The following is a 13,930-nucleotide window of genomic DNA, read 5'->3' as shown; positions in this document are numbered from 1 at the left end:
CAAATTCCTGTTTACTACACAAAAGTGTACAGTTTCTTAACTTGGCAGACTCTTTACAAATTACATCTCGTCTTTACGCCCCAACGGCTTGTCACGGCATCATGCTAAGCAAAGGATATTAATGTAGAGAGACATGTGCTGTTCTGCAGTCCCTCTGCCCTCCCTGTCACCTGTGGGTGACTTGTCTGTCTCGACGAAAACTCCACGAGTGCAAGGATCTTGCTGCTTTTGTTACTGCTGTGTTCTCAGAACCTAGAACCTGGCCGATGCATATGGGGCTTTCGGTAAATATTCATCGAATGAATGAGTAAATAACTGAATAGGTGAGTTGGATGAGTTAGATGTTGCTTAGACTGAAAAATAGTTCACATTCAACCTGCCGCCCTTCTGGATTGTCATGGAGGGATGTTGAGTCCCAGCTCATAAGAGTGTTCTGATAATCTGGGCATAACAGCAGATCAGCTCCAGTTGTTTAGTTCATTCAACTTAGCCACTAGCGTGAGAGTTAAAATGACCGCAGGTCATACAACTTAGTGAGAAGGTAGGGAAGCATAAGACCAAGATGAGAAAAGAGGGTAAATGACAGTGAGCCCATACACATCTTGAGATGGCAGGAAGCTAAGCTTCTGTGTGCAATCAAAACCACCAGAAAATATATATGCAGACTCTTAAGATTTTCTTGCATACTATTTGCGTTGTTGGGAGCTGCTCCATCCATCCATCCTTCCGTCCATCCATCCTTCCATCCAACCATCCATCCGTCCATCCATCCATCCCTCCGTCCATCCATCCTTCTGTCCGTCCGTCCGTCAGTCTGCCCGCCCCCTCACCCCCCCCCATCCATCCATCCATCCATCTACCCAACCAACCATCCATCCATGGCTTTATCTGTATTAGCAAATATATTTTAACTCCAATAGTGTGACATGTGGGTGACATCAGTACCTATTTAGCCAAGTTACTGTGAGATCTAAATGATATTAAAAGACCCAGCATCGGGCCTTTTGCCTAACAGAAACTCAGTAAATGGTAACTGTTGTTATGAGAATCTGAATACCACACCAAATTCCACAGCTTCACCTCTTTCCCAGCTGGACATCAAACATTCAGCTCAATTTTATTATCTAGAATTTGAGGCAGAGGAATAGGGTGAAGGAATGTGGAGAGGGAGTAGGTAGAGGCAGGCTGGACCAGTGAGGAACAGAGACTGGAAGGTTGCAACAGAGGTGTGAGGTTGAGGGGCATTTCCACCTGGGAGTATCGACCTCTAGAATGTTTCTGGAAGTCAGTCTCCAGATGACACTCACCACATCACAGTGAGTACGTATGAGGTTAGGCAGGAAGCAGGAACACAGGTGGGAAGCAGGAACACAGTATAGGCTAGTCTTCCTCCACTGGGACCGCTGGTCTACCCAGACTACGTCTGAGCACTGTAGGGCCGGATGGGGATGCTGATCCTGTTCTGCAGCCAGCTGATATAATCCTCTTGAGGCATATGGACAATGTGTTCTCGCACAAACTGTGGGGCAAATACAGTGGCAGCCTCAGATTTGGTGGGAAGACTAGTCTCTTTGCCCCCCAAGCTCCCAGATCTTGGAAGATTTGTGACTGAGGCTGGCAGCTCCAGGATGGAGCACTCACAATGCCCAGAGCATCATGCTGGGGGTGGTTTTCTCAAGAAAAAGATCCCTTTCTAGCTTCCTGGTTCAACTGGCTAATTTTAAGTACTTTCTTGTTACTATCGATCCAAAGAAATTTGAGGAGAGCAGGAAAACCTAGCTGTCGGCTTTTTTTTTTTCTCTTTTTTTCCATTCCTTAATATCTTTTGAAAACGTCTTTTGTTCTTAAACGTCTTTTGGTTCATAGATCCCTTTGAGAATTGATGACAGCTATGGGCTTGCTTCCAGGAAAGGGTAAGACACAGAATGTAGTTTCATATGGATTCTAGATTAAGACACCCCACATCCAGGGATCAGAAGTTCTATGATGTTCTTTTCACTGGGAGAGGAACATGCTAAGTTTCACTGGCTAGGGCTGTGAACTCACCTCAGAAAGTGGGGGGAGCCTGCATTTCCCCCTCCTCTTACCCAATAGAGATTGCCACTTCTCCACCCCTCCATAACTGGCATGTGGAAGGTGGACCCCATAACTGACAAGTGGAGGATTAGACGGTTAGTTTTGGACTGTCAGCTAGAGTCTTTCCTGCAAGATCCTCACAGGATGCAGAGAATGGAGTCTGGACGTGTGAATTGGTCCTCAGCATCATGCCCCTTCCCCCACTTCTGACCTTGCGCCCATCCATATACACACACCTAGGTCAGCCTGTGGAAGAGCCAAGGTGGCATGAGAATTTCACCATTCGAGCCACTTCTTTATCTCGAGCATGGAAAGCCCTATTATTAGAATGGACATATGCCATCTGATACAATTAAGGCAGTGACTCCATTGACATCTGTTAACACTGTAGTGTGGAGATTTTCTTCCTTCCCCATCTGCTGATAACCTTTTGATGCACTAGGACCTTCCAGAGTGGGCGGTGACACGTAAACTACCATTGAAAACCACACAGAGACACCATAGCACCTTGCTGTAAAGATCTAAATCCTTAACTTGACCTTCAAAGGGCTGCACAGGCTGACCTCTTTAATCCCCTGGGAACCATGCACTTCCTTGCTGGCTCTCTTCCAAACCCATTGGCTGCCAGTGAGTTCCTCCAACAAGTCATGCCCTCTTCAGCTCTGGGGCCTTTGCATGCGCCGTCCCTTCTTCCTGACCTAGCCTTTCTCCTTCTCGTCATGGTGCCTGTCTTGTCATCATTCATGTCTCAGCTGAGAAGTCACACTCCCCAGTCACCCTAATTAGGAGAGGTTCCCTCTACCTTTACCTTAAACAAGTGCTCTTCGAAAACTTCGAAAACTTCACCGGGCACACAGATCACCTGGGATCTTATTCGAATGCAGATTCTGAGTAGGTAGATAGGGTTTGGAGTTGAGATTCTGCATTTCTAACAAGCACCCAGGTGAGGTCTGTGCCGCTGGTCCGGGGGCCACAGTTTTAGTAGCCAGGTTTAGAGGGCTCTTTCTTATGTTTGCCAGTTACTTTATCCATGTGCCCATTTATTTAAGTTCCTCCGAAGCCTCCACGTTTCCAGGGGGCACCATTTAACCAAGAATATGATGTCCCCTGGAGTTGAACAACCAAGGTCATGTGACAACCCCTCTTCTATTATTAGGTGATAAGCCCCGCGAAGGCAGAGATCTCTATGTCTTTTTCATTGTGTCCCCAGCACTTAAGCAGTGCCTGGATCCTGAGGGGTGATCGGGTGAGGGCACCCAAGGCATTGCGAGGTGGGGAAGGCCGTGGCGGTTACCTCGATGGCCACAGCAATGTCTGGAGAGCACAGTTCCCAGATTCTCAGTTCCTGTAGCACCTTGAGGAGGACGTGGGGCCTGATCCTCAAGTCCAGGTTTTCCCCAAACTTCTGCAGTTTTGTCAGGATCTTTTTGGCGGGCCGGAAATTCTTCAGATCTTCAGGGAGTTTGGACAGCAGATCAAAGTACCTTCGATTTCGGGAAGAGAGGGCCAGTTAGGGAGCTTCTGGAAATTAAGGTCTGGGCACATCAGGTCATCCTATCCTTTCTCTTTCTACTAAACATGTGATGTTTCCAGGGCAGCATCAGTCTTTATCTGGGGGCCTCTCCTCCATCCTAAATGTAAAAGGCCCACAAATCGGGGGAGTTGTTAATTTTTAAGGGTGGTCAAAGCTGGAGCATGACTTGCATTCTCACTAAAAAAATTAGGAACATGCTTTAAAGAGATGCATTTATGATTTTTCTATCAAGCAGAAGATATGAAAAGGAACGCTGAGATTTTTGAAGCTTCACTTTTGAGCGTTCATCGGGCCAGGGAGGACATCACATGGATACGACTGTGGAGTACCTTCCAGAATGCAGGAGGCTCTCACACACGAGATAAGAGGGGGTGGAGGGAGGAAGTATGTGTGTATTTCCCATGTCCCTGATGGCGAGTAAGCTGGGGCCACAGCTTGGTGTGTTTCGGTGGGTTTCGAGAACCCTCCTGAAAGCTGTGACAGAGTGTGAGGATAGTTTCTCAAGATGGTGGGGACAAGGTAGAGTCTCACCTGGAGGTGGTTCAGGTGTGATCAGGGTTTAAGGTATCTCTTTGAAAAAAGGGAAGGGGGAATGATAGCTCTTTTGTCTAAAAAAAAAAAAAGGTTTTTCCCCCCATACACACACACAGTAGAAAAATTTAAAGAAGGTATTATTGATCATCCACCATACATTTTAGCTCCTCATACTGCTTTGTATTTTATGTATTATGATATATATATTTATGTGTGTATTTATGTCTCTTTATAAGCTCTCGTTCCACATTATTAAAATCATGGAAGGGATTCTGGGTACAGTTTTAGACTTTCTCATCTCACTCTTAGATCTTAGATCTCGATTTACTCACCGTGCCCGGATGAGGTTCATGAAATCACAGTGCATTAGACTCCAGTTCTGTGTTGCGGATGAGCACACAGAGACGGGGGGTCGGGCACGGCTTTACATCCCGAAGTTTCCTTGTTTGTAAAGTGGGAGTTAGTAACTACCCTTCAGGATTTTTGTGGGGAATTAAAATAGATAATGTATGAAAATTGCTTAGGGTGGTGTCTGCCATCCAAGAATCACTCAGTTCATGCTGATCTTTGTTGTACTTATTATCACCGCTGTGCTGGGGGCACAGCGTTCCTAGGATATGCCTGCCCGGTTTTATATCCTTAAAGGCTTAAATTATTTGGAGAATATAGCGATCGCCCCAGAGACCTCAGAATCTAGAAGTCTTCAGGATGGTTTGCCTCATCTGCTGCTCCTATCGGGGCTGGGGAGTTAGTCCTTACTTGCAAGTCTGAATTGAACACAAGATAAGTACAGAGAACAGAGCCGGTTGGATTATCTGTGGTTTAGGAACTGAGGGGTTCTTGCCTGATTGTGCTATGGACATAGCCTGTTTGGGGGGGGGTCCCTATTGGTGGTCCAGGACAGTTTTGGAGCAGTGCCTCTCTCTATCTTGAAGGATAATGGGATCAGATGTGATTGTGTAAGCCCCTCCATCTCCTTCGAGGGGCCGTCTTATCTGGTTCTCAGGATCGTTACCAGTGGTCTGCAATTTCTTCTGCATCTCCTTTTACGGTGGAGATTTGGCGTCTCATTTTCGCTACATCCTTTTGAAAATTTGAGACGAGGACAAAAGAATGGAACTTCTGGAGACCTCTCTCTTCTTGGCGCCTGCGTCACAGGTTGTAAGGGAGAGGAAGAAGGGTCAGATCTGTTTCTCCCATAGCCATCCCCGCTGGGCTTTGAGATCTGACTTAGACACTTGAGGCTTTGTGAGTCCTTCTTAGCCTTCCCTGCTGCTCCTCAATTTACGATCGGGCTGGGCCACAAGGTGATCCAGCTCTCTCCAAGGTGCTGACATGTTCTTCTCTGGCTAAATCCAGTCACTTTTTAGTTTTTTCAAATAAAAGTAGCCCTGATTCTCTGTCTAGTTTTGATCGTGTTCGCTTTCTCGTCTGTTAAATGGAGGATAATGACGATTCCTAGCTTGCGGAGGTGAGAATCAAATAATGTAATATGTGTAATGTGCCGAGTTTAGTGTCAGACACATAGTAGGTGTTTAACGCATTGTCTCCTCTCTTCCCCTCTCCCTTATCATTTTGTGCATGTGTCCTATCTTTCCAAGGAGACTTTATAGGATGAATATAACCATGTCACTCACTTATATATGAATTTCAATGGCTTCCCATTTTACTGAGAATAAAGTCCTGTGAGTAACTTGCCCTCCAAGACACTGGACTGTTCAGCCCCTACAACATTTTCCACTTTCATCTTCATCCCTCCCATCCCTTCTTTCTCAGCAATATAGGCTTCGGCTCATGATCAAAGTCTCTGAGATAAAATTCAACCTCCATAGCCAGGCTAGTAAGGCCTTTTATAATCTGGCCTCTCTCTCTTCCTGATTACCTTGCAAGCAACCAAAGCCCCAGCCACACCTGATTACTGGCAGATCCTGGCCCACCCTTATGGCCTCTGGGACTTTGCTGTTGCTTTTCTCTGGAACCCTCTTCCCTCCTACTTTTCCTGTGTAACTCTCTGGGTTTAAATTCCAACTTTACTCCTTAACAACTCAGTGACCTTCAGTAAGAAGACATTTCCAAGCCCACTTTTCTCATCTATAAAATGGGTCTAATAACAGCAGCTACCCTTCAGAATTGTTGTGAGGACTAAATGAGAAACACGAAGCTCTTACACCCATGACAGGGGACATAGTAAGTGTCCTGGAAATAGCACCTATTTTTGTTAAACTGAAAACGTCCTTTCCTCCAGGAAGACCTTTCTGATTGCTGTCCCAGGCTATGCAAGACACCCTTCTCCTGTGTTCCCTGAGCCTCCCCCCCCATCCCCCCCCCGCTTATTCTCCTAGTGGCTCTCATCACCTTGGGTGGTAATTGCCTATTTCCTTGTCTGTCTCCCTCACTGGACTGGGAGCTCCCAGAAAGTGGGGACCAATCATCCCTGAACCCATGGCCCAGAGCTGGTAGCCCGTCCATGCTGAGTGGATGAGTTCATTGGGGTGAATGGTCGACTGCAGTCAAAGGGGAGGCCGGGAAGCGGGGAAGTTATTGGGCTGTCAGAACAGAAACAGAAAGGATTCCGGTGGCCTCCTGCTGCTCTTAAAAATCAAGTTCCAAGTCTTACTCGTGATGTTCATGGCTGCGCATGATGTAGCTCTCACCTACCACCTCTCCGTGCTCTTCAAATTTCCCAGGTCTCCTTCAGCCATAGGACTTTGTGTGCACAGTTCCCACTGGCTGGAGTGACCTTCCCGCCTCTCATCATACCACCAGCACCTCCGTATCCTTCAGGGTTCAGCCGTAAAGTCACCTCCTTAGAGAGGTCCTCCCAGATTACTCAGCCTAAATCTCTCTCTCTCTCTCATAGCACCCCTGTTCTCTTCCTGTACAGCAATGATTCTAATTTGTACCTATATACTTATTAATTCAATTATTTTGTTTCTGCCCATATTTTCCAGGAGAGACGATGAGCTTTTTTTTTTTTTTTTCCTGACTAAAGAAATCTGGTACTATTTTATTTATAATATTGTTCTTTATTAACCTATGAATAGTTTTTTCCTTAAAATTATTGGGGTGACATTGTCTAATAAAATCAAATAGGTTTCAAGACATATACATACATCCACACACACATACATACGTACATACATACATACATACATACATACACTGCATTGTGTGTTTACTACTCAAAGTTAAATTTCCTTCTGCCACCAGACATTTGATCTGCTTTCCCCTTGTCTCCCTCCCCTCTCCCTTCTTCTCTCTGGTGACTTTTCCAGGGCAGGAAACATGCCTTTGTTCCCTAGCACGTGGCATTGGGCGGGCATACAGTAGGTGCCAGGTAAATGTCCTTAGAGCGAATGGGTCCGCGTGTGCTCTTACTTCATGAGGATTTCCATCTTGTCCTGCAGACAGAAGCCGGCCTCCTGGGCCACGCTGTAAAACTTGGCCCTCATGGCGTTACACACCCCACTCTTGGAGTGGATGATGTCCCGGTTGGTGCGGCTGTAGACACAGATGAGAAGGGCTTGGGGGATCGGGCCCAAGGGACAAACCCATGAGGCCGGCATCTCTGGGCCCCAAGGTAGGCCCCTTCGGTAGGGATTCCCTATATCCACCTGGGCTCTCCGCTCAACCTGGAGCCTCCCCCAGCATCCCCTTGCATGTGGGAAGGACAGGTCTTCTCAACAGCATCAGCTGGTGGTGCAGGCCTTATTAAATGAGCCCACCGTGAGCTATCTGGTCACGTGAGCCCAGCCAATGGTAAGGCCCCTCAGAGGAAGATGGAATTTGGAGCTGGGAGATTCAGGTTCAAACTCCAGCACCACCCTTCTTAGCTCTGCGGGTTGGGCAAGGCATTTCATTGGCTTCTCTGGAGCATGGGATAATGTCGCCACCTCACGGGATTGCTTTTGAGGAACAAGATGATGACTGAAGAATGCTTGGCTCAGGGGCTGGCACGGAGGTTGCCATTGCCAGTGTTGTTTCTTGCGTCTTGACCACGAGCCCCTTGCCCAGGGAGTTCCTCACCCTTCGGCAGAGTCTAAGGCTTCGGGGAGTCTGGCCTGCCTCGGGTTATTTCTACACCCCTGGGAAGATAGAGGGCATGGTCACCACAGCCCCTCTTGGCCGTCTCCCTCCGTCGCCCACCTGGCCTACCTTTTAAACTTCTTCTGGATTGGTTGGCTGTGGCTTTCTCCACTCGTACTGCTGGATCTTTCACTGAAACACAAAGGGATGGTTTCGAGTTGCTGGGAGCCTGCTTTTCACAAAAAGGGCACCTCCGAGGTCCCCAGGACCCCTGCTAGCCTCTAGGATTCAGGTAAGGGAGGTGGTTCTAATCGAGGCAGCTGTCAGAGAATGCAGTGTGTATTTTCCCCACCTTTTGGCCTTTGCTCCTACCATACCCCCCTCCCCCCGGCCTGGAGAGTCCTTCCAATTTCTTCTCCACCTGCTCAAGTCCTACAATGTTTCATGGTCTCTAGTAAGTTCTCCCTGCTCTGACTCTTCGTCCAATGTTGACCCTCTGCCTCTGCGAGTCGGCGGGATGATACAGTTTCCTGGATCCCAGTTTCATTCGTATAAAACTGGTCTCTCTACCTGGAAGACAAGTTCATTGTGGATGCTCCCATCCTCCTCCTCTCTACATCCATCAGCGCTTAACCTGGGGCTGAGAGAGATTTGGTGAAGAGATGTTTGAGTCCTCCTAGGCATGACCCCAGACTGCGTCTTCCTTCAGGGATTGTCTTCTCTAAATCGGACCCTTGAACAGAACGCCCATTTCACTTGACTTTGGAGGGAGAGCGGGGTTCAAAGCTCAGCCCTGGCAATACCACCTCCCCGTCTGTGGGCAAGTAACAAGCACTGCTCTGGCTTGTCAGCTTTCTCATCGGTGACCAGTCAACTTCTCATGTCATTTGACCTGTTCTACGTGGAGGCTGATCGAATCCTTTGAGGGGCTGCTTCCTCCTGTGACTTTGCCTGGCCAGGGTTCCTGGTGGGGCCCGTGAAGCTCCCTTGCTCATGCCGACCCCTCTCCATGCCTTCTCCCAGGTCCCTTTTTAGTGACCTGGGCCTTCAGCACCTTCTCTCCCACCCTGCCTTCTTTTGTTTCTTCTAAACGCCTCGAAAATGGACTCAACTGCTTTATCTGTGTGGTTCTAGGGGGTAAGACTGATTTTCTTGACCCTATGATGTGTAGCTAGGCCTTCCCTCTTGGCCTCGTGACATCTGGAACTTCTTAAGGAAGCAGGCCTGGTGCTTTCCCAGACCTCTCTCCATAGGAAAGGTCCTGACCTTTGCCACTTTTCACACAGGCTCATGGGACTGCCCCTAGAGGTCTTGAACCTGGCGGATGATGGATCAAGTGCTTGTCAAATGCTAGCTGGGATGCAGAGCCCCCGTAATAATACCCAGAAGGCTTTGTGTTGGATTCTAACCAGCTACCCCAACCTCTGCAGTTGAGTTCTTTGGGGGGAGTGCGTTGGCTTTGACTTTCTCCTGCTGATGGCTGACACTATGACTTAAGGAGGAGGTGAGAGGTGTGATAAACAAGCAAACACACAGAAATAAACAGCGAAAGTCTCGGCCTCCCCTTTCCTTGGCTCTCGTTGAGTTTCAGCCATACTGGCCTTTGCTCCGCACCTCTGAGTTGCTTCCTGTCTCAGGCCCTTTGCACATGTCAGTCCCTGAGCTCGGAACACTGTTTCCACCTTTCCCAGTCGTGGGCTAGATTTTTCTTCCTTTTCCTTCAAGCCTCAGCTTAAAGGTCAAACTCAGTCTTGGTCTGGTTCCCAGTGCTCAGCGTTCACCCAATCCTCCGTACTTCTCCTGCAGAACACTTTCCGTAGTCATGATTATTCAGCTAAGTCTGTGGACGTATTCGATAAACGCACGATTCTCCCATTAGACCGGCAGTTCTTAACCATGGGCAGGATTCGAGGAGAATGCAGACGGAAAAAGGTCACATCTTTATTTTAACTAGGCTTGAGCGGAAATGGAAATCACAGGTATTTGCACATCGCAGTACTGTTGTGGGAGATATTTTGAGAAATCGTTTACACTCGACACTAATCCAAAATTACGGTGGCTGCCCGGAGCTGCTGCTGAGGATTGCCGGAGAGCGCATTGTGGAAGGAGCTCATAGACTACTACACCCCGGATTTGCTTTTAATATCGTAGTCTATATTGCTATAGATTTCTTTGTAAACCTATGTAATTTATCGTATGCATTTAAAAGCATTTTTCTGGAAGGATCCATAGGCTTCCTCAGACTGTCAAAGGGTTTATGGCATGAAAAAGTTATCACCCTAGTCCAGGCAGTGAGATCCATAAAGGCAGACTGTGTTTGTCTTATTCGATGCCGAATCCCCCCCAAACCTAGCACAGTTCCTGGCACACAGATACACATTCTCGAGATGAATAAATGAAATAGGGGGGGGGGGGATAGCCCCTCCCGCACTGTAAGTCACCTAAGTTACAAGGGAGGGACTGGTCCTGTTCCGTGTCCTGCCTACTTTACCCCTCCACTACTAGAGGATTTTGACCGTGTGGTATACAGTTGTTGGGGAGGATATGCCTGCACACTCCCCTCCAGCCCTGAGAGTTTAGGGGCTTATCTCCAGTGAAGAAGGAGAAGTTGCCCCCTCCCTGCCCCATTTTCCCCAGTTTGGTGAGGAGCATCTCTGCAATGGCCCCTGTAACCGTGGGGTGCCTCCCAACCCACCTGCGGCGGGCCCCAGGCCTTCCTACCTTGATTTGTGGGTGGTCTGCATGTCTTTATAGGCAGAATCGCTCTTGATTTGTTTGATCATTGGCAAGAAACTGCAAAGCAAGGTGAGTCCGTTAATAAGGCAGCAAACCTACAGTGCTCCTGAGGCAGTTATCTGCAGGAGGATGAAGCATTGTCTTTCTAGAGCAGGGCTCCTTAGATGCTACCGGATATAGGAATATAGGAATCACCTGGAGAGATTGCCAGGACTATAGATTCCTGGACCATACTCCTGTAGAGTCAGATACATTAGGCCTGGGATAGAGTCCTACCCCAGAAGCTGCACTTAAAACCACACACACACACACACACACACACACACACACACACACACACACTTCTGATGCATGTGTGCAGAGAGCATATTTTTGAAACCTTAGACTTTTTCAGCATATCGTGAAATAATGCCTGTTAAAAAGTACAGTTGCCTCTCGAGATTCCGATTCAGTGGGTCTGGGATGAAGACTAGGAATTTGTATTTTTTCATGGGCACCCCAGCTGAGTGTGATCTTCAGGGACTTTTGGAAAACACTGCTGGAGGAATTTAAGAAAAGGCTGTCTTCCTAGACGGCGTTATGGTCTGAATGTTTGTGTCCCCCCCAAATTCTGGTGGTGACATCCTACCCCCCCAAGGTGATGGTTAAGAGGTGGGCCTTTGGGAGGTGATTATATCATGGAGGGTGGAGCCCTCAAGAATGGGATTGGTGCCCTTGTATAATAGACCCCAGAGAGCTAGCTTGTCTTTTTCCACCATGTGAGGTTACAGGGAGGAAGACAGCTGACCGTGAGGCAGGGGGCCCTCACCGGACACTGCATCTTGATCTTGAACTTCCAGCCTCCAGAACTGTGAGATATAAACGTCTGTTGTTTACAAACTATTCAGTTTATGGTATTCTGTTATGGCAGTCCAGATAGGCTATGGTAGATAATAGAGGTCTGGCCTTGAGCCTGGGGGCTGGGTAGACTGGCTTTTAGGGCTTCTTAAGACACCCAGAATTCTATGTAAGCCTTGATGGGAGCAGCTTTGTTGTCCACAGTGAAAAGGGAATCAAGATTCTAAAGTGAGGAGGGCGGGCGAGAGGAAGCCCGAAGCTCATCCTAACTGTCCGTCTGCAGCAACCCAGAGAAGCCTTCAGTATCTGCTGCCTTGGCGAGAGATTAGGGAGATTTTTCTCCCAGAGGAAATGATGAGGATGGGAAATTTTTAACAGGTTCTGGCTCTGTAACCACGGTTATTTTATCATTAAAGTGACTGCAGAGGCCACGTGACGAGTTTTGCGAGCACCGGGTTCTCGCGTGGCCTTTATCTTTGAGGACCTCATGCGGGTCACTCGTCGCCATTCATCTCCGTCTGTGAGACGGGGCGATGCTAATGGGTAACGGGTAATGAACCTGCCTCATCGAGGTGCTGCGAGTATTTCGTGGGACACTGTGTGTGAAATAAAAGTAATAACCATCCCCGGCACTGCCGTTTATTGAGAGCTCACAGTATGCCAGGCACATTCTAATACGTTAAACGGATTTATCTCGCTGAATGCTTCAAGTGGCTCATCGAAGTAGACATTATTTCTGTAACAGTAATGATAATTTACTGGGATAATAGCATTTCATTCCCGCTACATCCCTTTGAGATAGATTGTTAATGAGCCTCACTTTACAGACTGGCAGTTGGGCTCAGAGAGCTGAAGCAACTTGCTCAACATCACACAGCAATGAAGTGATAGGAGTGGAGATGGACCCTCGTCTGTCTGTTTCCAAGGTCATTGCTTTGACCCTGGACAATCTCATTTCACAGATGAGAGAACTGAGGTTTAGAGAAAAGCCAAGAGCACTAGGCTTTGAACCCCCAGAAGTCTGACTCCAAAGCCAGTGTTCGGACGTGGTTCCATAGTGTAGCGGTTAGCACGTCTGCTTTACATGAAGAATGTCCTGGGTTTGTGCCCCAGTGGAACCACGGTCCATGGTCGACAGCCAGGCCACCCTGAACAAGCCTGATGTCTGATCTCGGAAGCCAAGCAGGGTCGGGCCTGGTTAGTACTTGGATGAGAGACCACCTAGGAAGACCAAGTGCTGTAGGCATAAATAATAATAATATTAAAAAAAAAAAAAAACAAAGCCAATGTTCACACTATGACTTCTTACAAAGGAAGGAGCCTCATGGAGCTAATGTTTCATCATTATCATCTGTTTCTAATGCTGGTAAATCAGGCACAGTGCCCAGGGCCTTCAGGGCCGGCATGGTCTTCGAGTGCCTGCAAGTGCCACCCTCCGGCGCCCTGATGCGAGTTGAGGCAGGAGCAGACAAATTCATCATTACGAGCGGAGGCGGGGTGTGATGCATGTAAAAGTGCTTGGTGGGCTGTAATTATGGCAATAACAATAACCGATAAGTCATAGCCGGCATCTCAGTGGTCAGAAGGCGATGATGAACCTCTTCTAGTGCCTCATTTATTTCCAGGCAGTAATTTGCTTACTCAGAGGGACCAGCACTTGGGAAGGGAACTCCAGCTCCAGCCAGTGTGCTCGCCAAGGCTTTTAGAGGTCAGACACTCTGTGGACGAGGCTTCCCACCAGAAGGAAGACACTTCAGATTCAAGCGTGACCCCCTGAGCCAATCACATTGGTCTCTGGCTTGAAACTTCAAAGGGGTTTTGATTCTCCTAGGATCGACATCAGAATCCTCGGGGAGGCCTCCAAGGTCCCCAGCGGAGTCGCACCTCTTCCCATCCATTTTTGGCTGCATTTCAGCTCCTTGAAGGTGCCATGGTCCCTTTTGACCATATTTGCACACGTGCTGCCTATAATTGTTCTCCTCTGCCCCTTCCCTGTCCTACCCCCAACTTCGACCGGCTAAAAATCAGGCTTCAAAATCTCAGCTTAAAGTTTCTTCCTTGGAGGAAAGTTCTCAGATCCTGATCCCCATCCCAGCTGAGATTGGATACTCCTATTATTTATTCTCACAGGTCTGGGTTTTCCTTCCAGAGCACTTCCCTCTTTAATTAGTATTTAGCCCACACATA

The 13,930-nt window shown here is 48.0% G+C and overlaps 1 protein-coding gene across 1 annotated transcript in view; it reads right to left on the bottom strand.

The window, feature by feature from the left end:
* Window positions 1-917: 917 nt before the first annotated feature.
* CCDC60 (coiled-coil domain containing 60) overlaps window positions 918-13,930 on the bottom strand; it is a 132,892-nt gene continuing 119,879 nt past the window's right edge. The window contains exons 9-14 of the mRNA XM_016149549.2: window positions 10,892-10,963; window positions 8,300-8,362; window positions 7,523-7,645; window positions 5,160-5,291; window positions 3,371-3,560; window positions 918-1,519 (exon numbers count right to left, since the gene is read on the bottom strand). Of these exons, the coding sequence (XP_016005035.1) occupies window positions 1,418-1,519; window positions 3,371-3,560; window positions 5,160-5,291; window positions 7,523-7,645; window positions 8,300-8,362; window positions 10,892-10,963 (682 nt within the window). The 3' untranslated portion in view covers window positions 918-1,417. The remainder of the gene's footprint in view (window positions 1,520-3,370; window positions 3,561-5,159; window positions 5,292-7,522; window positions 7,646-8,299; window positions 8,363-10,891; window positions 10,964-13,930) is intronic.

This window comes from Rousettus aegyptiacus, unplaced genomic scaffold, assembly GCF_014176215.1.
Source record: "Rousettus aegyptiacus isolate mRouAeg1 unplaced genomic scaffold, mRouAeg1.p scaffold_m13_p_5, whole genome shotgun sequence".
NCBI lineage: Eukaryota > Metazoa > Chordata > Mammalia > Chiroptera > Pteropodidae > Rousettus > Rousettus aegyptiacus.
This window is presented reverse-complemented; position numbering and strand designations above follow the sequence as displayed.